Genomic DNA, 26,213 nt, shown 5'->3' with positions numbered 1-26,213 from the left:
CTCTTGCGATGACTTTTTTAAATGTTCATTTTTATGCCTTTAAATATAGCCAAAAGTCTAAATTATACACTTGATCTCTTAAAATTGATCTATTTAAGCCTACAGCTATATTATATGCATCATATTTAATTTTCTTACAACAGCAGAAGTGAGGTATATAAGTGCAGACCAAGACCAAAAAGAGAAAACTTTCTTTTCTCTTTCTTATAGGAAAGAAAGACTTTAATATAGGACTTTCTTATAAGAAAGAAAAACTTCTTGAAAATTAGATAATTTGAAGCTCTGTCTTTGATTACAAGAGGCAGGAATTTTCTAAAGGCTAACTCCCAAGAAAATTTTTCTTGCTTCTTTTGTCCCATTGCCATGTCAGAAGAGAAGCTACTGAATAAAGTTTTATGCCAAAAAATTCAGTGATGAATGCATTCTTAGAGAGCAGGCAGTCATCCTCTGTGGTTCTCAAGGTCAGAGAGCATCAGAATTATGTGGAGGGTGTGCTAGAACAGATTGTTGGGCCTTGATTCAGTCAGTCTGGAATGCGACTTGAGAATGTGCATTTCTCACAAGCCCCCAGGTGGTGCTGCTGCTGGTGGTGGTCTAGAAGCTGTATGCTGAGTGTGCTCTCTGGAGTTCAAGTGCTCACAGGCTACCTGCTCAATCAGAAGAATCCAGGGCAGTAGTTCTCAGTCCTCACTAAATGTCAGAAGCATGTAATAAATTTCAAAATCCTGATGTCTGGGCTACATAGCTATAATTTTTTATTCTCTTTGTCTCTGATGAGGCCTAAGCAGAGAGAATATTTGGGTTTGCCTAACTTGATAAATGGGGCTTCTTAGGTGGCGCAAGTGGTAAAGAATGTGCCTGCCAGTGCAGGAGATGCAAGAGACGTGGGTTCTCTCCCTGGGTTGGGAAGATCCCCTGGAGTAGGAAATGGCAACCCACTCCAGTATTCTTGCCTGAAAAATTCCATGGACAGAGGAGCCTGGTGGGCTACAGTCCATGGGGTTGCAAAAGAGTCAGACAGAACTGAGCACACATGTGTTCATATATAAGTGGCTAAATATTAACATTAACTTCATATTTTTAAATTAATCTTTAAATTTTCTGTTATTAAAAATAATCCTAGAAGATCAAAAAAGCAGATAGCAGAATTTCAAGTCAAATATGGTGTTTAAAAACAGGATTTCCTAAGCTCACTCCCAAAATCCCACTGAAACAATGGCAATGGGACCAAAAAAAGAAAGAGAGAGAGAGAGAGAAAGGTATTAACCCAGAAGGTCTAAGAGAACAGGACAGGAAAATACCACAGTAAAAATGTTGATATTAGAAAACAGAAGGAAGAGTGGTAACTGACTTAGCTAACTGGAGGAGGCTGAATTTTACACCTGTGAATCCTTTCAGGGAAACCCAAAAGCAGGCTGCTTCTTGCTGTGGAACCCTATAAAGTTTCAGAAGCTGGAAGCACCAGGTGCCTTTGAGAATAGGGGAGAAGAGGGGCTGGAAACAAGAATATTGAGAAACAACCAGACTCTCTGATGCCTACCCTCACTCTACATCTGTGGTTATCAGAGTATGGTCCAGGGACACCTGGGAGTCCCCAAGATTCTGGAAGTCCATGAGATCAAAGCTATTTTCATAATAACATGATGACAATTATTTGCCATTTTCACTCTCACTTTCTCATAAGAATCTATATAACATGTGACAATGTCATTGCCCTGACATAATGGAATATGTACTTATTTATTCTTGTTTCTAGATTTTTCTATGATATTTTGGGGTATAGATATGTATGTTTTCACAGGTTAACTCACTTTGTTCTCAATACTTCTACTGTATTATTACAAGCTATTTTTATTTTACCTGCTATCATCTGTGTAACCTTAAAATCATCCAATAAGTTATTTTGAAATTCTAATGTTTTTCTTAGGCATATATGAAAGTAAGAACATTTTTGTCTTATTTTGCAAATAGCATTTCAAAATTATTTAAGACTTGTCTAAATTTAAAATCTAGAGAAGTCTTCAAAATAACTTTATTTTTTAAGCTTTTTATTTTATATTAGAGTATAGCTGATTAACAATGTTGTGATAGTTTCAGGTAGACAGCAAAGGGACTCAGCCATACATATAGAGGTATCCATTCTCCCCCAAACTCCCCTCCCATCCAAGCTGCCATGTACCACTGAGCAGAGTTCCCTGTGCTATATAGTAGGTCCTTGCTGGTTATCTATTTAAAATACAGAAGTGTATACATAAATTTAGAAAAGCATCTTAAAGAATAGGTTTTCATACTGCACCAACTAGAAAGATACGCAAGGTAGCCAGAAGACTCATAGAGGCTGACATTGCTGAATACCTGCTAGATGAAAAGTCATTAAAGTTAGTAAAAGAAATCAGCCCAGGCTATTTCTTAACAACACACATTAAATTAAAAGTTTAACTGCAATCATGAAGACAAAGTTAACATCTCTGGATATTAATATCTCATATCTACAGACATAGCTTTTTCTTGTATCTATCCAACATCAGCACCAACTAATCATTGATAAATAAATTCTTTCATGTGACTGACAGTAAAATACGCCTGGTGTATTGTCACTAAACACAAATGCTTGGCACTAAATACATAGGGTGATTAAATAGTGTTAAATAATTTGACTCTCATGGTTTGTACTGGGAAAACTGCTTGACACTTGGACTGATGGTACAAAAGCAACAATGAGCCCAAGAGCTTAATACAGATCAAGGCAGGAACATCAAACCATGCTGGTGGTCAAGTCACATACTTAAAACAAAATGTCAGTTTTACTTAATAATTCCTTTGATAGAGTAATAAAAATTACAAATTTTATTAAATTTTAACCTCTGAGTATACGTTTTAGAAATATTCTATATGACTAAATGAGAAATATTCATAAAAGATGTCACTTTCACAGCTAATTATGATAATGGTTGTCTCAAGGATAAACAGTAAATGATTATTTGGGTTGCAAATTGAATTGGTCATGTTTTTCATGAAGCAAAATTTTTACTTGAAAGAGTGACTGACAGACAACTTATGGTTATTCAGATGGGTACTTAGAAGACATTTTTCTCAAAATGAAAAAAAATAAGTCTGTCACCTCAAGGTAAACAAGATAGAACTTGTTGGTGATTATAAAGTTAGAACTGTTAAGTGAAAATTAGAATTTTAGAATATTTGTGTCTGCCACCATGAGGCTGTCAGCTTCTCAAAACTTAAAGGCTTTTTCTGATTAGGTCAGGGGTGATATTAATAAATGTGCTTTTTGATATTTCATAATAAAATGTGTCAACGTGTCACAACCTAACAAAACAGTATTTTCCAAATGATTAATGCATAATGTTAAAATCATTCTTGGGTAAAAGATACATTCAAAATGCAAAACCAGAAAATTTATGCATCGGAGTATGAGAAGTTCATAGATATGGCTTCATAATCCATCCACATTGCAACTAACTTTAAGAAGCTATCACTTATTGAATTTTGGTATAGTATCTGAGAACAGCCACAAGAATTTGAAAAAGGCTATTTAAATACTCCTCCCTTTTTAAGCTACATACCTCTGTGAGGGCAAATTGTGTGCATAATCTTAAGCCAAACAATATATTGCTACAAAACATGGAAGATATAAGAATCCACATATCTTCAATCAAGTGAAGTCGCTCAGTCATGTCCGACTCTGTGACCCCATGGACTGTAGCCTACCAGGCTCCTCCGTCCATGTAACTTTCCAGGCAAGAATACTAGAGTGGGTTGCCATTTCCTTCTCCAGAGGATCTTCCCAACCCAGGGATCAAACCCAGGTCTCCCACATTGCAGGCAGACGCTTTACCATCTGAGCCACCAGCTAGGCATTAAAGAGATTTTCAAGAATAAAAATAATGCCACTCTTCTCACTAACTTTTTTGGAAAATGTAGTTATTTTATTTTATTATATATATATATTTACTTTTTTAATATAAATTTATTTAATTGGAGGCTAGTTACTTCACAATATTGTAGTGGTTTTGCCATACATTGACATGATTCCTTCACGGGTGTACATGTGTTCCCCATCCTGAACCCCCCTCCCACCACCCTCCTCATCCCATCCCTCTGGGTCATCCCAGTGCACCAGCCCTGAGCACCCTGTCTCATGCATCGAACCTGGACTGGTGATTCATTTCACATATGATGATATACATGTTTCAGTGCCATTCTCCCAAATCATCCCACCCTCACCCTCTCCCACAGAGTCCCAAAGACTATTTTTGCTGTCTTGCATGGAGGTAATTGTTACCATCTTTCTAAATTCCATATATATGCGTTAGTATACTGTATTGGTGTTTTTCTTTCTGGCTTACTTCACTCTGTATAATAGGCTCCAGTTTCATCCACCTCATTAGACCTTATTCAAATGTATTCCTTTTAATGGCTGAGTAATACTCCATTGTGTATATGTACCACAGCTTTCTTATCCATTTGTCTGCTGATGGACATCTAGGTTGCTTCCATGTCCTGGCTATTATAAATAGTGCTGCAATGAACATTGGGGTACATGTGTCTCTTTCAATTCTGGTTTCCTCAGTGCATATGCCCAGCAGTGGGATTGCTGGGAAAATATAGTTATTTTATAAAAAATACATAATTTGTGGTAAATAGTAATGAATTTATTTTAAAATAAATATTTTTAAAGTTTCTATTTTAATTATAATACAGTGGTATCTATGAATATGATCCACTGTGCTACATAGTTGAGAAACTGTCCCATTTCCAAGACAGCAGAGCATTGGAGGCTGAGCTAGAGTTAAGACCATCAAACAGAGTTGAGGTGAAACAAGAGGACTGAGTGAAAGGCTACACACTAAACAATGAGATATACAGCTCCTTTCTTAGATGTGAGGGTGCTAGGAGATTTATACTTCCAAGTTCTCAGAAGAGAGAATTCTTCTCTGGAAAACTAAATTGCACATGAGAAAGGACCAAAAGATAAGAACATTTAGGAGTCCCGTAAAGTAATAACTCAGGCAGATCGCCCTAAATAGACGTCCAACTAGCTAAGAAGAAATGTTCATGAGCAAAAATGATCCAATCAGTTTTCATGCCTCTCTCTTAAATAGGAATAGAGATTTAAGGATCATTTTACATTTGAGGAAAATCTTTAATGTGAAAGATAAAAACAGAGAAATGAGGGAAGGAGGGAAGAATACAGAGGTAAAAAGTTAAATGAAGAAATGATAAGAAAAACTATCAGAGAAGAAAGGAAAGGAAGGAAGGGAGGGAGAGAGGGAGAAAGAGAGGGAGAAAGAAATGGAGAAAGAGAGAAGGAAGGAGAGTGGGAAGAAGGAAGGAAAGGGGGAAGAAAAAGGAGGGAGGGAGGAAGAAAAGAGAAAGTAAGAAAAGAAACAAACAAACACAACTAAAATTGATAGAAGCATTCAGAAACAAGGAAAGAAGCTATAAGAAGCCATAAAAAGGAAGCGTTGATGTAGTACATATACACAATGGAATATTACTCAGCCATATAAAGGAACACATTTGAGTCCGTTCTGATGAAGTGGATGAACCTAGAACCTATTATGTAGAGTGAAATGAGTCAGAAAGAGAAAGATAAATACCACATTCTAACACACATGTATGGAATCTAGAAAAATGGTACTGAAGAATTTATCTACAGGGTAGCAATGGAGAAACAGACATAGAGAATAGACTTTAAGACATGGGGAGAGTAGGGGAGAGGTATAGAAAGAGTAACATGGAAACTTACATTACATGTAAAATAGACAGCCAATAGGAATTTGCTGTATGGCTCAGGAAACTCAAACAGAGGGTCTGTATCAACCTAGAGGGGTGGGATGGGGAGGGAGATGGGAGGGAGGTTCAAAAGGGAGAGGATATATGTATACCTACTGCTGATTCATGTTGAGGTTTGACAGAAAACAACAAAATTGTGTAAAGCAATTATCCTTCAATAAAAAGTACATTAAAAAGAAAAAAAAAGGAAGCTTTGAGGAATAAAAAGTGTTTTTGAAAATCAGAAATATGATAACAGATATGAAAATTTCAACAGAAAATTTAGATGATTAAGGAGATTTAACAGAAAACAGAAGAAAAAAAAACAAGAGAAAAATATATAAAAATTAGACTACTGTTTGTATGATCAAACCAGTCAATCTGTAAATCAATCCTGAATATTCATTGGAAGGACTGATGCAGAAGTTGAAGCTCCAATACTTTGGCCATCTGATGCAAAAAGCTGATTCATTGGAAAAGACCCTGATGTTGGGAAAGACTGAGGGCAAGAGGAGAAGCGGGTGGTAGAGGATGAGATGGTTGGATGGCATCACTGATTCAATGAGCATAAGTTTAAGCAAACTCAGGGAGATAGTGAAAGACAGAGAAGCCTGACTTGCTGCAGTCCATGGGGTCACAAAGAGTTGGACACAAGTTAGAGACTGAACAACAAGACTACTGCTTGAGGAGTTCTGGTATCTGACTGTGGAAATTGCAGACAGAGAGAGAGAGAGCACACACAAAAAATAATAATGAAAATCATCAAAGAGGAAATTCAGAAAAATTTCCCTAAACTGAAGGGCATGAGTTTCAGATTGATAGGGCCCACCACATACCTATTAACAGAATAAAAAGAGAGTCACACACAGGATCACCGAGGACAAAAAGATTTTAGTAGTACCAACAGAGAAGAAACAGGGCAAATAAAAGGACTGGAAATTTAAAAAGCATCCGATTTCTTAAAGGTTACAAGAAAAGCTAGAAGAAGATGGAGCCAAAGCATCAAAATCCAAGGGAAATCATATTCATCCAAAATATAAATCAAACTCTAATACAAGGTCTCAACATGTTTACCTCTCATTTATCTTTTCTCAGGAAGTTCTTGGGAAAAAAATGTTCCACCAAAATGGGGAGTGAAGTTCATAAAAAGGCATGGATCCAACAAATAAGAGAGCCAAAAGGAATCCCTAGGATGATGGTAAAGGGAGATCCCAGGACAACAGCTGTGCAGGAAGCACGGAGATCAACTAGTCCAGATGGGACCAGAGGAGAGAATGCTCCAGGAGAACATCTCCAAGGACGAGATGAAACTGATGGCTACCTGGAGTGTTTGCACAAAGAGCAAGATTTACCCCTCTGGTACAGAGTTTAGGGATGAATTGGGGAAAGACTAAGGGAAATTAAGTAAATGAAAGAGTTATTAACTGCAGGAAAACAAAAAGTTGTGGAAGAAAGAAAATGTAATCATTGCACAAACATTCTCTTCTGCAAGTCATATTTACATGGCAATAAAACTGTGATCACTGAATTCTGATCTACCCAATACTTAAGATATAAAATATTAGAGGACAGGGAAATGTAAGTACATTTCAGTGTGTAAGGAGTAAGGGAGATGTGAGAGCTAAACTCTCATCCTTTGTAGTAGGAAATTGATAATATTTAACTTGCAAAAAATATAAAATACCATTAGATTGTTATTTAGAAATATAGAAACAAATATCAGAAATGACTAAAATTGTGATGATTGCTTCTGGGGAGGGGGAGTTGGGGTTGTGAAGGGTAGAGCTGGGTACTGATGGTCTTTATTATAAACAAAAATGAAATACACAACCCTATTACAGAAAAATTGGAAACTACAGAAAAGTAAGATGACCATAAGTGTTCCTATGTTCTCTATGTCTAAAGGTTAATACTGCTAACCCATCAGTGCCTTTCTTTGAATCCTGTGCGTTTTTACATTATTGAGGTATGAATTGTATATGTTATATCTTATTTTAGTCACTTAAAAGCATTTTACCATTTTTCATAATTATTTTCACAATATATTATTTAATAATATATAATATTATTTATTTAGGTATAACAATTTAGGCTTTTTTCCAATATCTTATTATGAAAGATTTCAAATAGAAACAGATAGAAAGATTTGTATAGTGAAAACAATATACGTACCACCTAGGTTCTATAACATTTTGCTACATTTGCTTCATCACACACTTATCAGTCTATCCTTCTATCCATCCACTGACTTATTTTATATTTTGAGGCATTTCAAAGTAAGTTGTAGACTTTAGTACACTTTATCCTACACACTTCATCAGTCATACTATTAACTGCAGTTCAATATCTATATGGTTCTTTTTCTTAAGTAAATTTCACATATAACGATCTGCACAAAACTTAAATGTTTATCGTCTGATGAAGTCTGACTAAATCATATAGAGTCCTGTGTAACTCAAATCCCTATCAGAGCACAGAACATTACAATCACCCAAGGAAAGTCCCTCTTGTGCCTTTCCTTCTCAATCCATGTCTCTACCGCCTACAACCACAGAGGCAGTTAATTTTCTAATTTTCAAAATCTATTCCATAACTTCATATAATTGGTATAACACACATGTGCTGCTTTTTTTTTTTAGTTTTAGAAATTAATTTTATTTTATACAAAAAAACTGAACTCCAAGTGAAACTGTTTTTATAGGCCAACATCTCTGAACACCTTGCAATAAAATTTGAAACCAATATAAGATGATTAAAAAATATTAAATAATAGAGAAACTAAGGAAAGCTTCTCCTAAATAAATTCTACATCCAAGAATAAATCAAAATTCTACTCATAGACAATTTAATAATAATGATAATAACAACAGCACACATCAGAACATAATGGGATGTGTTCAAAGTTGCTCTCAGGAAAACTCAGAACTTTAAATGCTTTTATCATTGAAAAAAAAATGAAGCATACAGATAAAGATATAGGAACAACAAAAACAAAGAAATTAATTAGTTAGAAAAAACCAAAATGAAATGAAATAAAAAATAGAAATTAAAAAGGAAATGAATGTATAAATCTAATAGCTAAATTGATGGCAAATCTAATTAGAAAAAGAAGACCCAAAGCAAATGACCTGATTATACAGACTATGACCAGAGAAAAAAATATTGGGGGAAAAAACTTCAAAATATTAAAAATGGTAAAATATATAAATTATGATAAAAATAATTTCCTAGAAGAATATAGATGACTAAAATTTACTCAAGAAGAAGTAGAATCCTAAGAAATCAAATAAAGATATAAGAAGTTAAGAAAATTCTAAAAGAAACTCTCCCTAAAAACATTAGGTCTAATTATTTTCATGGGACATACACTTTAATATTCACCTAAACATTCAAGGAACACATTATCCCTAGGCTACCTAAATTCTCCCATTTTTTTTTTTTTTTCTTTTTGGCGATCTTAATTTTATTGCTCTGAACATAAACATTTATATGGTGAAGGAACATAAAATCTCATTTTTTCTTTTTTTTTGTTTCATATATGATATTATACGTTTCAATGCCATTCTCCCAAATCATCCCACCCTCTCCCTCTCCCACAGAGTCCAAAAGACTGTTCTATACATCTGTGTCTCTTTTGCTATCTTGTATACAGGGTTATTGCTACCATCTTTCTAAATTACATACATATATGTGTTAGTATACTGTATTGGTGTTTTTCTTTCTGGCTTACTTCACTCTGTATAATAGGCTCCAGTTTCATCCACCTCTTTAGAACTGATTCAAATGTATTCTTTTTAATGGCTGAGTAATACTCCATTGTGTATATGTACCACAGCTTTCTTATCCATTCATCTGCTGATGGACATCTAGGCTGCTTCCATGTCCTGGCTATTATAAACAGTGCTGCGATGAACATTGGGGTACACTGTTTAGCATGATTTTGAGATTCATTCATGTTAAGAAGTGTATCATTACTTTGTTTTTTGATCTTGCTGAGTACCATTCCTTTATATGAATATACAACAATTTGTTAAATCTACTCTATGCTGATGGACACCTGTTTCTAGTTTTTGTCTAACATTAATAAAACCACTATGAATGTTCATATAAAAGTTTCTGTGTGGCATATTTTCACTTCCTTTGGGTAAATACCTAGCAATGGAATTGCTTTTTTGTAGGATAGGTATATTTTAGAAATTGCCAGATATTCCAAAATGAACCAGATATACTTTAATGATATTAAGAATTTTAATGTGTCATTTTTGATAAGTTGTATTTTTCAAGGAATTTGTCCATTTCAATTATCAAATTGAAAACCACAATGAGGCATGACCTCACAATGGTCAGAACAGCCATCATCAAAAAAGTCTGTAAATAATAAATGCCAGAAAGGGTGTGGAGAAAAGGGAACACTCCTACATTGTTGGTGGGAATGTAAATTGGTGCAATCACTATGGAAAACAGTAGGCAGTCTCCTTAAAAAACTAAAAGTAGAGTTACCATATGATTCAGCAATCCCAGTCCTGGACATGTATCCAGAAAGGATGAACATTCTAATATGAAGAGATACATGAACCCCAATGTCCATAGTTGTACTATTTACAATAGCCAAGACATGGAAGCAACCTAAAGGTCCATCAACAGGTGACTGGATAAAGAGGATGTGTGTGTGTATTACACACGCACACCATGAAATATCACTCAGCCATAAAAAGGATGAAGTGTTGTGAGATATTGTCATTTGAAGCAACATGGGTAGACTTAGGGATTATCATACTGAGTAAAGTCAGGCAGAGAAAAACAAATATTATATGATATATCATGTATGGAATCTAAAAAGTAGTACAAATGAGTTTATTTACAAAACAGAAACAGTCTCACAGACATACATAGAGAACAAATTTATGGTTACCGAAGAGGAAAGTGGGGGAGGGATAAATTAGGAATATAGGATTCACAGATACACACCATTATATACAAAATAGATAAGCAACAAAAATATACTATATAATACAGGGAACTGTATGTAGCATTCTGTAATAATCCATAATAAAAAATAATTAGAAAAAATATATATATAACTGAATCACTTTGTTGTATAACTGAAATTAATATATAATATTATAAATCAATTATATTTCAATTAAAAGCTTGTGCATGACTTCAATCCTTTCAAACTTATTGAGACTTATTTTTACAGATGAGCATATATGATCTATCTTGTTGAATGCTCCATGTGCACTGGAAAAAATGTACATTCAAATGCAGCCCATAACTGTCAGTTAGGTCAAGCTTAATGATGATGTTATTCAATCTTCTTTATCCTTTCTGTTTTTATTTTAATCTAGTTGTCCTGTTAATTACTGTAAGAGATGCTTTTAAATCCCCAACTGTAACAAAAGATTTATCTATTTCTCTCCTTTTGTTCTTTTAGTTTTTTCATGGGATATTTTGAATCTCTGTTATTAGGTATTGTATTTCCATTGCTGTTCTAAACAAATTATCACAAGCAATGGCTTAAAACAATTCAAATTTATTATCTTACAGTTCTGTAGATTGGGCTTGCCTGGTGGCTCAGCTGGTACAGAATCCACCTGCAATGTGGGATACCTGGGTTTCATCCCTGTGTTGAGAAGATCCCCCAGAGAAAGGAATGGCTACCCACTCCAGTATTCTAGCCTGGAGAATTTCAAAGAGTCAGACACGACTAAGCGACTTTCTTTCCTTTCTGTAGGTTAGAAATTAACGTGGATCTCACTGGGTTAAAATCCAAGTGTTGGGAAGGTTGCATTCCTTCTGGAAATGCTAGGGAAGAGTCCATTTCCTTGACTTTTCCAACTTTTAGAGGCTGTCCACATTCCTTAGCTCATCGCCCTCTTCTTCCATCTTGAAAAGCAACAACAGCAGTCAAATAACTCTCACATCACATCCCTCTGACTTTCTTTTCTGTGGTTAAATCTTCCTATGCCTCCTCTCTTCTGACTGCCTCTTTCATTCTAATAGTCATTTTTGGGTCCATCTGGACAATCTAAGATAACCTCCATAGTTTAGGTCAGCAACCTTAGTTCTATCTGAAACTTTAATTCTAGAAATACAGTTTCACAGTCTTCTTAAACATTGTATTACTTCACATTAAAAAATCTGGAACAGTATAACTCCATTTACAGCCTCCTGCCTTCATCATCTTTTGTGGTATTATTGCCATATATTTTCACATCTATGTATAATCCCCATACTACAATGTTATATTTTGCATGAGTCAGACTTTTTAAATAAATTAAGAGAAAAAATATTTATCTATAAATTTCTACATTCCAAGACATTTCATTATTTTTTGAGATCCAACTTCCATTTTGATGCTGTCTGAAGAACTTCCTTTATTATAGTATTTCTTGTAGCACAGGTCTGGTTGACTTTTGTTTGCCAAAAACATCTTTGTTTCACTTTCATTTAAAAGAATATTTTTTCAGACAGAGAATTCTATCTTGACTTTTTCTTTAGTGCCTTTAAAAAGATGTAGTTCCACTGTTTTCTGTCCTTCATTGTTTCTGATGTCAAGTTAGCCATCATTTTTGTCTTTGTTCTCTATGCTGTCATTTTTGTCTGAATACTTTGGAGATTTTCTCCATCCTTTTGTTCTCAACAATTTATTATTGCCCAGGTGTGATTTTCCTTGTATTTATCCTTCTTAGGGCTTGCCTAGCTTCTTGGTTCTATAAGTTAATGTTTTTCACCAAATTTGAGAGAAGTTCAGCTTTGGCTTCTTAAAGGTTTTATGCCCCATTCTCTCTCTCTCTTGTCCTCTGGATTCTAACTGCATAGATGTTACTTGATATTGGCAATGAGGCTGCTGAAACTTTGATAATTTTCTTCCAATGTTTTCTCTGTTCTTAAATTATATAATTTCAAATGATCTATACACAAGTTCACTAACCCTTTCTTCTGTATTTTCTTGTTTGTTTGTTTTCTTTTTTTTTATTTAATTTTATTTTTTAACTTTACAATATTGTATTGGTTTTGCCATATATCAAAATGAATCCGCCACAGGTATACATCTGTTCCCCATCCTGAACCCTCCTCCCTCCCCATACCATCCCTCTGGATCGTCCCAGTGCACCAGCCCCAAGCATCCAGTATCATGCATCGAACCTGGACTGGCGACTCATTTCATATATGATATTATACATGTTTCAATTCCATTCTCCCAAATCATCCCACCCTCTCCCTCTCCCACAGAGTCCAAAAGACTGTTCTATACATCTGTGTCTCTTTTGCTGTCTCGTATACAGGGTTATTGTTACCATCTTTCTAAATTCCATATATATGTGTTCAGATCAGATCAGTTGCTCAGTTGTGTCCGACTCTTTGCGACCCCATGAATCGCAGCACACCAGGCCTGCCTGTCCATCACCAACTCCCGGAGTTCACTCAGACTCACGTCCATCGAGTCAGTAACGCCATCCAGTCATCTCATCCTCTGTCGTCCCCTTCTCCTCCTGCCCCCAATCCCTCCCAGCATCAGAGTCTTCTCCAATTAGTCAACTTTTCGCATGAGGTGGCCAAAGTACTGGAGTTTCAGCTTTAGCATCAGTCCTTCCAAAGAAATCCCAGGGTTGATCTCCTTCAGAATGGACTGGTTGGATCTCCTTGCAGTCCAAGGGACTCTCAAGAGTCTTCTCCAACACCACAGTTCAAAAGCATCAATTCTTTGGCGCTCAGCCTTCTTCACAGTCCAACTCTCACATCCATACATGACCACAGGAAAAACCATAGCCTTGACTAGCCGGACCTTTGTTGGCAAAGTAATGTCTCTGCTTTTGAATATGCTATCTAGGTTGGTCATAACTTTCCTTCCAAGGAGTAAGCGTCTTTTAATTTCATGGCTGCAGACACCATCTATAGCGATTTTGGAGCCCAGAAAAATTAAGTCTGACACTTTCCACTCTTTCCCCATCTATTTCCCATGAAGTGATGGGACCGGGTGCCATGATCTTCATTTTCTGAATGTTGAGCTTTAAGCCAACTTTTTCACTCTCCACTTTCACTTTCATCAAGAGGCTTTTGAGTTCCTCTTCACTTTCTGCCACAAAGGTGGTGTCATCTGCATATCTGAGGTTATTGATATTTCTCCCGGCAATCTTGATTCCAGTTTGTGTTTCTTCCAGTCCAGCGTTTCTCATGATGTACTCTGCATATAAGTTAAATAAACAGGGTGACAATATACAGCCTTGACATACTCCTTTTCCTATTTGGAACCAGTCTGTTGTTCCAGGTCCAGTTACAACTGTTGCTTCCTGACCTGCATACAGATTTCTCAAGAGGCAGATCAGGTGGTCTGGTATTCCTGTCTCTTTCAGAATTTTCCACAGTTTATTGTGATCCACACAGTCAAAGGCTTTGGCATAGTCAATAAAGCAGAAATAGATGTTTTTCTGGAACTCTCTTGCTTTTTCCATGATCCAGCGGATGTTGGCAATTTGATCTCTGGTTCCTCTGCCTTTTCTAAAACCAGCTTAAACATCAGGAAGTTCACGGTTCACATATTGCTGAAGCCTGGCTTGGAGAATTTTGAGCATTACTTTACTAGCGTGTGAGATGAGTGCAATTGTGCGGTAGTTTGAGCATTCTTTGGCATTGACTTTCTTTGGGATTGGAATGAAAACTGACCTTTTCCAGTCCTGTGGCATTAGTATACTGTATTGGTGTTTTTCTTTCTGGGTTACTTCACTCTGTGTAATAGGCTCCAGTTTCATCCACCTCATTAGAACTGATTCAAATGTATTCTTTTTAATGGCTGAGTAATACTCCATTGTGTATATGTACCACTACTTTCTTATCCATTCATTTGCTGATGGACATCTAGGTTGCTTCCATGTCCTGGCTATTATAAACAGTGCTGTGATGAACATTGGGGTACACGTGTCTCTTTCCCTTCTGGTTTCCTCAGTGTGTATGCCCAGCAGTGGGATTGCTGGATCATAAGGCAGTTCCATTTCCAGTTTTTTAAGGAATCTCCACACTGTTCTCCATAGTGGCTGTACTAGTTTGCATTCCCACCAATAGCGTAAGAGGGTTCCCTTTTCTCCACACCCTCTCTAGCATTTATTGCTTGTAGACTTTTGGATCGCAGCCATTCTGACTGGTGTGAAATGGTACCTCATAGTGGTTTTGATTTGCATCTCTCTGATAATGAGTGATGTTGATCATCTTTTCATGTGTTTGTTAGCCATCTGTATGTCTTCTTTGGAGAAATGTCTATTTAGTTCTTTGGCCCATTTTTTGATTGGGTTATTTATTTTTCTGGAATTGAGCTGTAGGAGTTGCTTGTATATTTTTGAGATTAGTTGTTTGTCAGTTGTTTCATTTGCTATTATTTTTCTCCCATTCTGAAGGCTGTCTTTTCACCTTGCTTATAGTTTCCTTTGTTATGCAGATTTTTAAGTTTAATTAGGTCCCATTTGTTTATTTTCGCTTTTATTTCCAATATTCTGGGAGGTGGGTCATAGAGGATCCTGTATTTTCTAATCTTTTAGCAAGCCCACCCAGACAGTCTTTCATTTCAGTTATATTGGCCACACTGTATGGCTTGTAGGAACTTAGTTCCCTGACCAATGATCAAACCCATGCCCCTTGCATTGGAAACATGGAGTCCTAACCACTGGACCATCAGGGAATTCCCATCGTTTCAGTTATTATTCTGTTTTTCTTTAATAATTTCATTTGGTACTTTTACATATATACTGTTTCCATGTTACTGCCAATATTTCCCTTTGTGTTCACTCAAGATGGACATTTTCTCTTAATTATTTGAATATATTTGCAATTGCTTCTTTAAAATCCTTGTCAGCTAATTCTACTATCTGGGTCATCTCAGAGTTTCTAGTTATTGTTCATTCTTGGCCATGGGCCACATTTTTCTGTTTCTTTGCATTCCTAGTAATTTGTAAATTGTATATTGGAAAGTGTGGATGATATGCTGTAGGGATAGAAGAGTGTTAGTTTGGGATCCGGGTAGGCAGTTGGATGAATAGCTGGTCTTGTGGCAGCTGCAGTTTAGAATTTGTTACGGTGACTCTAACAATTTATATTACATGTGTTGGTTACACATTAGACTTAAGGCAAATCCTTAGACCTGGGACACGGACTTTACTCCTGGGCATAGTCTTTTAGTTTTCACTGGAAAGCACGAGCTGTTTATCAGGCCCTTCTAAACTTGTGAGATTCAAATTTTAATCTCTGTCCCTCATGTGACAGACAGCAGCTGAAATTTCTGTTCAACATTTTCAGACTTCCAGCTGTTGTTTTCTACCAGGCTCCTTGGAGTCTCCCTTATATATGTACAGTTCAGAGATTAGGCAAAGATTTGAAAGGAAGTTTATATGCATATTTGGTATGTTTCCCCATAGCTTCTTCCTTATGAGATTTCTACCTTTTGACTCCCTTTTTCAACATCTCAAGCCAATATGACCATGAATTTATTTTGAGTTTAAAGCCATCTCATACTGTATGGATTCTTAAGTAACCACAGATCTCACCAGTGTCATTCACTTCTTTCAGGGATTGAATAACTTCCTCTAGCTCTTTGATCTCTCTTCTGGGTGTGTGTGTATTTATTTATTTATTGATATTTGTTGTCCATATTTATCATTGATATTTGATATAAGCTATTCCACCATTCCTGTAATCTGAACTTCATCTCACTTCTGGGTTTTCGGCATGGGTTGGTGGGCAGAACAAATCATCAAGTTGTGTAAATCCAAGAGCATGAAAGTCCAAATCAAAATAGTCTAACTATATAGACTTATTTATTTATGACTTCAGACTCAGAGCTCTGGTTGTTCAGGCTCCAAGCTCAATATCTCAGTACCTTTGGCTACCATAGACCGATGTATATCAACAAATTCTATGCTCCTTTTTTTTTTCCTGACAATGACTCTTGATTTACTTTACATTATTAAGAAATATTCACCTCAGCATACTCAGGGTTAGAGAAACATGGCATTTGGCTTTAATTTTCACCGAGTCCTTCTAGCCAGGATTTCTTAGAATTGTTCTGTGACTATCCCAAGTCTTGACTGAAGATTATGGCTGTAAGGAATAAATGGCAGAGACAAGGTACTACTTGTTGTCCCCAACAAAGTGTTGATCTTAGAGCCAAAAGAAATGCAACCCCATGCCTTCTTTGGGGGTATTTTTAGAGTAGCTACAAATACATGATATTTATCTTGAGAGATGGCCAATATTTTTTTAAAATAGCTAATAGGCTGTATTTGCAAAAAAAAATTATTTTTCCTTTAAAAAATATTTTGCTCACTTCACTGCATTTGTACTATGGAAAGTACTTGAGTAGGGGAGAAAAAATTTTTCTGATCCCTCCCTGTCAGCCATGATAATTGAACAAGCCCTACATTCTTATCCACTAATTTTTATACACTGATCTCATTACTTCTTCTTAAATACTATAAAGTCTTCATTCTTTAGTCTTTATGCTACATTATCCAGATAGCTTTTGGTTAAGACCCTGAAGAGGATTTTAATTCCCTATCCCCCACCCTAGAATGTAATGGGCTTCCCTGCTGGCTCAGTGGTAAAGAACCTGCTTGCCAATGTAGCAGACTCAGGTTCAACCCCTGGTTCGGGAAGATCCCCTAGAGCAGGAAATGGCAACCCACTCCAGCATTCTTGCCTGGGAAGTTCCATGGACAGAGGAGTCTTGCAGGCTACAGTCCATGGGGTCACAAGAGTTGGACATGACTAAGCAACGAAACAACTATAGCAACTAGAATTCCAGTAAAGGATCACTGACCGGTTACTAAAGCAGTAACAGTTAGGAGAAGCCCACGGAGTGAGACAGACCCAGCTGTGAATTCAAAATCTGCCACTTCTTTGTGATCTTTGGATTTTATACACCGTTCTCTAAGTTGTAGAAAATTAGGGATAAAAACAGTCCTGATCTCATTTACTTGTTTCGAGGATCAGATGTAGTAATATACATTAAAATTTCTACCACATTGCTATTATTATTATCCTTGTTGTTATTTTCTCCCATAGTAAATGCCCAATTAACAATTGTCCAAATAAGCACTTGTTGAACTGAATAAGCATTATTTTGGTAAAAGATAAAACACACAAATTACAAAAACCAGTATTAAAAAAACAGTAACTGTAAGTTATGGTAAGTACTATGGAAAAACAAAGAAAGAGAATTAAATAGGAGTTCTATTTTAGATAGAATCATCAGGGAAGACCTCCTGAAGGAGGTGACGCATAAGCTGAATCTTAAGAGATGAGAAAGAGTCAGCTACACACAAAATAAAGAAAACAGCATTCCAGGCAGAGGGAATGATACATACAAAGTTCTTGAGGCAGACATTCATGTGAACCCTCAACCAACTGAAAGACCTCACCAGTGCTGCGACAGAATGAGTACGGGCAGGGTGGGATCAGAAGAGAGCAGTAATCAAACATAAAGGGCCTTAAAGGTGGGAGTAGAAAGTCTGAGAGTCTACCTTGTGGTCTACATGCAAAGGGAAGGAACTTGAGGGAATTTAAGCAAAGGAATGACAAGATCCTCAAACCCACTCAATCCAAGGCTCACAAAGACAAACTGAAGGAGAATAAGAATTTCTCCAAGTATTTGGAACTTCTTGTTTACAGAAACTAAGAATATAAATGTAGAATAAAATATTTTTCATTATGATAAAAGTTATTGATTGCCAACAACCAAAAAATCTTTTAGGATACTTAATAAAATTGCATTCACTTTTCTTTGTTTCATAACTGTCATGAATCCTAAGGGATTCTGTGACCCACTTAAAACGAAGGACAGAAGTAAGCATGCTAAGCAGGCAGGATGAGAGTGACTGGGAAAGGTGGCCATGGCTGACAGCTCTGAGGGCCCAGAATGGGAGTCATGTCTGAGCTGTGAGGACCACATCAGATGAGAGATGATTTGAAAGATGCTATGTGACAGATCTCTTACAGAAACGAAGGGCAGGATTCCAGTATAAAATCAGTGAGACACTGTGAGATGCTGGACATTCCAGCACAAAGTTTGTAAGGGGACTTAAAGAAAATTTAAATTTATATATCAGATAATTATCTTTACCAGTTAAGCTACCCTCGAGTAACAGGTCTCTGCCATTGTAAGCTTATTCCCTGGAACGTTGATCCTTTCTCAAAACTGCTCTCTCTCTCTCTCTCTCTATGTGTGTGTGTGTGTGTGTGTGTGTGTGTGTGTGGTGTGGTGTGTGTGTGCATGTATTGCTTCACATTAGTGACTCTCTAGATTACTACCATTAATATAATAAAGTGTTTTTATTTTCTTATGATATATTAGATAATTAAAACTATTTACTCTCTTAAGGAAATTTATTCCCCCCAAAAAAGCTTAGGGTGGCATGCTTAGATTCCCATAACCTGTACACTAATGCAAGGTTAGTTTAAAAGTGTACACAATAGCTGAGCTTTCCAAAATGTTACCCTGTTTTTGTTTTCATTTTTGGAAACAATAAAATTATATTACTATGAGAGCCTATGTATCATAATAATAACTTTGGAGTTAATTTTAACTATTTTTCTTGGAGGATGAAGGATAGTTTATTAAATGTCAGTTATAACTTCATGACAACTACTTATCTTTCATTTCACAGCATTTGAAAATAAGTAAGAGCAAAAAAGGTGAATACCTACTGTTGCCAGGTAACTGCATCCACTGTGCTTCCTGCCACCTTCATGAATCTGTAAGAAACAGAAAAAAACAAAGATGTTGCAACTTAAAGTAAGCCATATCCCCAGGGATGAAATAAGCTGAGACATAGATCAGGCCAATTCTTGGGCAACTGCGCTTTCTGAGAGGTCCACCTTCATGGTCTATCCATAGCCTTTGAAGGTTAAAAGGTGCAGAAGGTGAAAGCAATCACAATTCCAGCTCTCCATACATCCTTTATCATCTGGAAATCAAGACTCCAAGATAGCATTATATCTTTGCCTGTTTTCCCAATCTCATGCCTGATGGCTCCCACATTGCTTTCCCTGTGATCACCACCTATCTTTTCCATCTCCTATTTTCTGAGGACTTTGAGATCTACTAAGAAATAAACAATAACATTTTCTAAGGAAGACAGCCTTTGAAAACCCTCTCTTCCTATAGAGAAATTTAACCATTTCTGGAACAGTTAAATAGAGAACTGAGTTTCCCAATCAGCATGCTTAGCTGTTTTCCTGAAAGGCATGCAGCAAAGTCTTGCTAGCAACTCGCCACCCTCCTGTGCCCTCTGAGGTTCTATCAGAAACACTGGGCCAGAAGAAAGCACTCAAGGCCACACAGATTCCATGTCGTCATTGTTGTTGTTAGTCCTTCTGTCGTGTTTGACTCTTTCGCAATCCCATGGACTGTAGCTAGCCAGGCTCCTCTGTACATGGAATTTTCCAGGCAAGAATATGTTTCCTACTCCAGGGCATCTTCCTGATCCAGGAATCAAATCCATGTCTCTTTAGTCTCCTGCATTGGCAGGAAGATTCTTAACCACTTGCCACCTGGGAAGCCCAACTGGCTAGAGAAGTAGTATTTCTAGACACCCTAATCAGCTCTTTTTCATGGACCCATGCCACCCCTTCTAGGAGTACTTCTTTTGGAAGCAGGACACAGGTAGCCTCTGCTTTTGGAGCCCATGGATTTCTCTTTCTCTTCTCCTCTCCTTTCTCCAGCCCAGAAAAATCACTTGAATCTGGGAGAATAGCTCCACGCTCCTCACTATTTCAAGTTCTATGCCCAGAATTCTTTCTTTAAAATTCAAAAGCCAGAAAGGCTTGTACTTTCTCTTCTCCGTCTTTTTATGTCCCACCCCTGAGCCAATAAGTACACAATCAGCTATCTGCTTGAATACAGAGGAGGAAAATGGAAAAGTCCAGGGAGAGGGGAAAACAGATTAGGATCCAAAATACTATCCCTGTCATATATGCACTCTAAGCTGCAGAGACCAAGTAGGAAAACCCAAAAATTAAGAAGGGGAAATGAAATTGAGTACCCCCTTCCCAGGATATTTCAGAAATTAGAAAGCCTAGACAAACTTAGACACAAGTGTCATTAAGTATTGGGTTGGCAAAAACATTTGTTTGGGTTTTTCCATAAGGTGTTAAGGAAAAGCTAAATAAACACTTTGGCCAACCCTGCGTGTGTGTTTGTGTGTGCGTGTTTACATGGGCTTTACTTTTACAAAATTATTTCTAAAATCTCTGAAAAGTAAAATCATCTCTATTTACATACAAAAATGACCATAATGAAAATTACACTGACATTTATAGTGCTTTCTCATTAAATTTTTTTTCAGCTTTCTCTGTGTATAATTTCACATAACTCTCAAAACAGCCCTGGTAGGCAGATATTCTTATAATATAGTGGAGGTGGCTAAGTCACATAGAGGTTATGCGACTTGTTCAAATTCATATAGTAATGCAAACTAAATTCAGTTTTTCTGATTCCGAATGCTATGTTGTTTTCAAGCTGTTTTCACTGAGGCCAAGAAGTATATACAACTCTAAAATGCAAAAAAATAAGTTGAATTTTTGCCTTAAGAAAGCACTACCCTATATTTTTCAAAAAAGTAAAAAGGCTTCAGCACCTCATTTGCTTGTTGACTTCCTCTCACAGACTTGAGCATTTCAGTGTTATCTGTAAGGCAAGGAATGTACTGGAGCAAAAGTGTCGAAAGGTGACTGAGTCAGAGCCTCTGCTTTGCATCAACCACAGTAAAGCTGAGAAGACGGACAATGAGACAAATAAGCTACAGTGCCTTTGTGCTGCACTCCTGCTGTGAACTAACTGCTGGGGGACAGCAGTCAGGGAGTAGCTAGCTCTACCTTCTACGGCGTTAAAAGAGGGACAAGCACTGAGTAAAGCTTCGTATCTCACAAGACGTTGAATCTCATATTGAAAGAAGGGTAGGATTTTGCCCTAAAGAGCAGGTCAGGCATAGGAACAGCTAGAGTAAAGCCAGATAGAGTCAAGGTGAATATTTTCTCAGGAGTCCAGGATATGTGGATGTCAGGGGACAGGTAGGAAGTTATCTGACAGAGTGGTCAGATAGCTGGTCCATGATGCTGACACATCTGGCCTTTAATCATTCCTTAACATCTTGGTACAAGTTGACGTCTTGTTTATCTCTGCATGATTAGCACCCAACACAGTATTGTAAAATACATCTCCTCCTGCCTGTTGGATTTATCCTGTGCTTAAGCAAGTGAGGGGGGTGTCAGGCTGGAACATGAGTTTTAAGAAGATTACTTTGGCTACAGTAAAGGTGAAAAGTAGTGGTGTGGACACACTGGTGGGAGATGACTGCAGAGTTATGGGAGGCTTTGAAATGTGGGAATGAGAAAAGACACAACTGAAAAAACACTGTTGGTGCATCCAAGGGGGGTTGGCAAGGGTGAGTTTAAGTGAGGAAAGGGTAAGACAGGGTGTGAGAGAGAATCCTGAAGTTTTAACTGCAGTAATACCATTGCCTAAGACGGGCAATACAGGGACAGACTTTAATGCTGGCGTTGCTGAATGTACTCCAATTCCGAAAATGCCACAGAGGACTTGAAGCAAATGGTCACTGACGGTAACCGTTATGCATTCACAAGAAAATTAGGGGTGAAATGCCCTTTTTGGCTAAAAGGTTCTGGACAGGCAATTAAGAACACATCACATTTGGTGTCTTAGAAGCTGGAAACTTGTCTTCCATGATACTATGATCTGGAGTTCCTCACATGCTTTGGATAGTTTGTTCTGCTAAAGGTTGATAATTAAGTCTTTAAATAACCTTCCGTTATCAAAAGTTACATTACAAAAAGAACGGGAAAACTAGCATTAGCATCAGGAGCATTTAAAGTAATGCAAAAGTTTTCTCCCCACACTCCTACTTCATCCTCAAAGAAAATCTATAATTAAATACAAAATACACTGGATCCATATATGTAATATTATATAGTTTACAGAGATATATTTTTAAATTGAGTGTAGGAAAACACCTACCATGACCTGGACTGGGAAAATCAATTATTCTTCCTAACCTAATTTATGGGTTTGATGAAATTCTAATTAAAAAAAAAATCCCACCAGATATTTTTGAAACTTTGCAAAATCATTCTAACATTAATCTGAAAGAAGCCAAGAATGTTCTGAAGAAAAATTGGAATACCAAAGGGATATTTATTTGATCTACCACATATTAAAATACACCACAAAACCTGCAATTATTAAAACATTCCTAGGAGTTAGTCAGGAGATCTTAGGAATTAGTAAAGAAATCAGGAATTAGTAAGGATATCTATGGAACAAAAGGGGATTTTTATAAAAATTTTTATATAAGAATTTATTACATGGAAAAGAATTTAGTATGTGAAAAATTGAAGCATATTTTTAATGGTGTCATGTGATTTGTGACTATTTGGAAAAAAAGTAAAGTTAGATCCTTACCTAAAGTCTTATTTTGTAAAATAAATCAAAATATTAAAATATAGTTTCATTTCAATAAATATTTAAAAAATATGACAATCACAATTTAATATGTTTAGACCAATATTATTATTTTAACTTTGGTAGCATATTTAAGCAGTAGGAAAGTTGAGGGAAAAACATTATTAAATATTTGTTCACATGAAACTTTTTGTAAACTATGTTCTTCCTTTTTCTTTCTTAGTAAAATAATGAGAACAACTTCAAAAACATGGGAACATTTCTACTCTTATTCTGAGGAAGAAGAATCTAATTCAGAAATAATGTCAAACAAAATTTGCATTTCCAAATACTACTACCAGGATGACTTTTTTCTTGGGGATGGTTTTGGTCACCACCTCCTGTACAATGTTAGAAACATCTGTCCATTGTTGTTCAAGCACTCTGTCTAGAGATCTAATCCCTTGAGTCTATTCGTCGCATGACAGATTTTATTTTCTTGGGCTCCAAAATTGCTGCAGATGGTTACTGCAGCCATGAAATTAAAAGACACTTGCTCCTTGGAAGAAAAGCTATAACAAAACTAGACAGCATATTAAAAAGCAGAGACATCACTTTGCTGACAAGGGTCCCTGTATTCAAAGCTGTGGTTTTCCAGTAGTCATATACAAATATGAGAGTTGGACTATAAAGAAGGCTGAGCACCAAAGAATTGATGCTTTCGAATTGTGATGCTGGAGAAGACTCTTGAGAGTCCCTTCTACAGCAAGGAGATCAAACCAGTTAATCCTAAAGGAAATCAAGCATAATGTTCATCTGAAGGACTGATCTAAAGCTGAAACTCCAATACTTTGGCCACCTGATGCAAAGCGCCAACTCATTGGAAAAGACCTTGATGCTAGGAAAGAATGAAGGCAGAAGAAGAAGGGGGTGACAGAGGACGAGACGATTGGGTGGCATCACCGACTCAATGGACATGAATTTGAGCAAACTCCAGGAGATAGTGAAGGGCAGGGAAGCCTGGTGTGTTGCAGTCCAGGGGTCACAAAGAGTTGGACATGACTTAGCGACTGAACAACAGCAACCAGGATCACTAAACACACTTTTGTTTTTTGAGAAGTATAGAAAATTCACCTAAAATGGAGCAAATTTTCTGCTTTCAGAACCCTTTGAATGATTTTTTTAAAATCTAGAAAAACAAAAACCAAGCACAGAAATAATACTTAAAAGGAAACTGATAAAACTCCACAGAATAGACACTAAAGCCACTAACTTTGGTGACTTCTTAGCCCCACGTTCCCCCTCTGAAAATTAGGGTTTTTCTATATCTTCTGTGTATCTGTATCATTTCCATACTCTGTTTTTATATCTATCCTGGCAATAAGCAAGACGACAAGTCCAAAAAGATTATAAATTTCTTTGTTTAAATCTAACATTGATGGATTCCTCTGCTCCCTAGTTTTGCCTGTTTCTCAGAAACTGGCCCAAACCACATAAATGAATAACTTCAACACAGCTGCAGAATGCTCAGCAATAGTAATATTAGAGGTGGAATAACATGCACACAGACTAGTGCTGTCAGGAGTGAAATACCACTGGGAAAGTGAAATTCCATTTAGGGTCCAGTATTATCCAAGGATTTTCAACCATCCACTTCCATTCTAATCCCTAGATTTAGGTCTATGAATGAACAAGTAAAAGATGACCTAGGATGTGAATAATGACAAAAAGGGAAAATCTTGGGTTTTCCAAGGTTGGATGTCTCCATACCTGAATTATGAAAGCAGGAATCCTGGATGATTATTTCAGAGAACAGAAGATGTCTGCCTTCATGCTGACATCCAGTCATGCAAAAAGGGACAAGAGAAGCGAGAGGCAGGGACCTCTACCTAAGGAAATTGGCTAATGCCAGGTAGACCTTTCAGGCAGGTTGAAGGGATCTTTCCCACTGGAGCAAATATGCTGCTATGGAAAAAACCAAAATATCCCCTTACATTGTGAGAGTTCCTTTCCTCCCCCAAGGGACCCCAAATCTGGGAGAGTTTCTTTCCTTTGTTATCCACCTGCACATATGACGTATCTAAAATATTGTTGAGCCTTCTCTCCCAGGGCATATCACAGCTCCCTCTTATAATAAGGCACATCTTTATTCACGGTCTTTGGGGTTTGAATTCTACTTTTGGACCACAGAGTGTAACCCTAAAAACTAGTTTCTGAATTTTGCTCCCAGGAAAGAGGATAAATCCTTCATGAGGAACTGGATGTCTAAATGACTATAAACTTCAATAAGAGTGTAGGAGCCTGATCCTTCTTTTCCTTGCTCACAAAGAGAATCTTTGGTTATGTAACTAACATGAATAACATGTGACAGCCATTCTACACAAAAGCTAGGAAAAGCTTGTGAGGAAATTATTCATTTTGAGTTACAGCAAACCACGCATCTTCCATTTAGTCCAAAGCCATTTCCATTTCCATGGCTAATTATATATTAAGCTATACTAGGTTAATTATATATTAAGCTCTAGAACAAATAAAATGCTGATTTATTTTTCCCCTGGTTCTCCTGTTCAAATGCCAACATCTAGGTCCTATCCCCACATATTCTGGTTTGGTAGGTCTGGGCTGGAGACTAAGAATCATGTTGCATTTTTAAACAAAGATACTCATAGCAGCTCTGTTCATAATAAACAACAATAGAACTAAATGTCCTTCAGTGAGTGAATGGTTAAACAAAGTGTAGTCCACCCACATCATGGAATATTAACCAGCAATGAAAAGGAACCAATTATTGACATGCACAACAACCTGGTTGAATATCCAGGGAATTATGCTGAGTGGCAATCCAGTCCTAAAAGGTTGTATTTACAGTATTCCATTTACATAACATTTTTGAAATTGCAAAATTATAAAAATAGAGAACAAGTAAGTGTTGGCAGAAGTTTTAAGAAACAGGAAGAATGAGCAGGGTAAAAGAGCT

General features: G+C 36.7%; 1 protein-coding gene across 3 annotated transcripts in view; it reads right to left on the bottom strand.

Annotated features, from left to right (window-relative positions):
* Positions 1-26,213, bottom strand: part of HPSE2 (heparanase 2 (inactive)) — a 720,373-nt gene that overhangs the window by 221,085 nt on the left and 473,075 nt on the right. For all 3 annotated transcript variants that reach the window (XM_027528882.1, XM_027528884.1, XM_027528883.1), the window contains exon 6: positions 19,486-19,533. In XM_027528882.1, coding sequence (XP_027384683.1) covers positions 19,486-19,533 — 48 coding nt within the window. The remainder of the gene's footprint in view (positions 1-19,485; positions 19,534-26,213) is intronic.

Source organism: Bos indicus x Bos taurus, chromosome 26 (genome assembly GCF_003369695.1).
Source record: "Bos indicus x Bos taurus breed Angus x Brahman F1 hybrid chromosome 26, Bos_hybrid_MaternalHap_v2.0, whole genome shotgun sequence".
In the NCBI taxonomy this organism is placed as follows: domain Eukaryota; kingdom Metazoa; phylum Chordata; class Mammalia; order Artiodactyla; family Bovidae; genus Bos; species Bos indicus x Bos taurus.
This window is presented reverse-complemented; position numbering and strand designations above follow the sequence as displayed.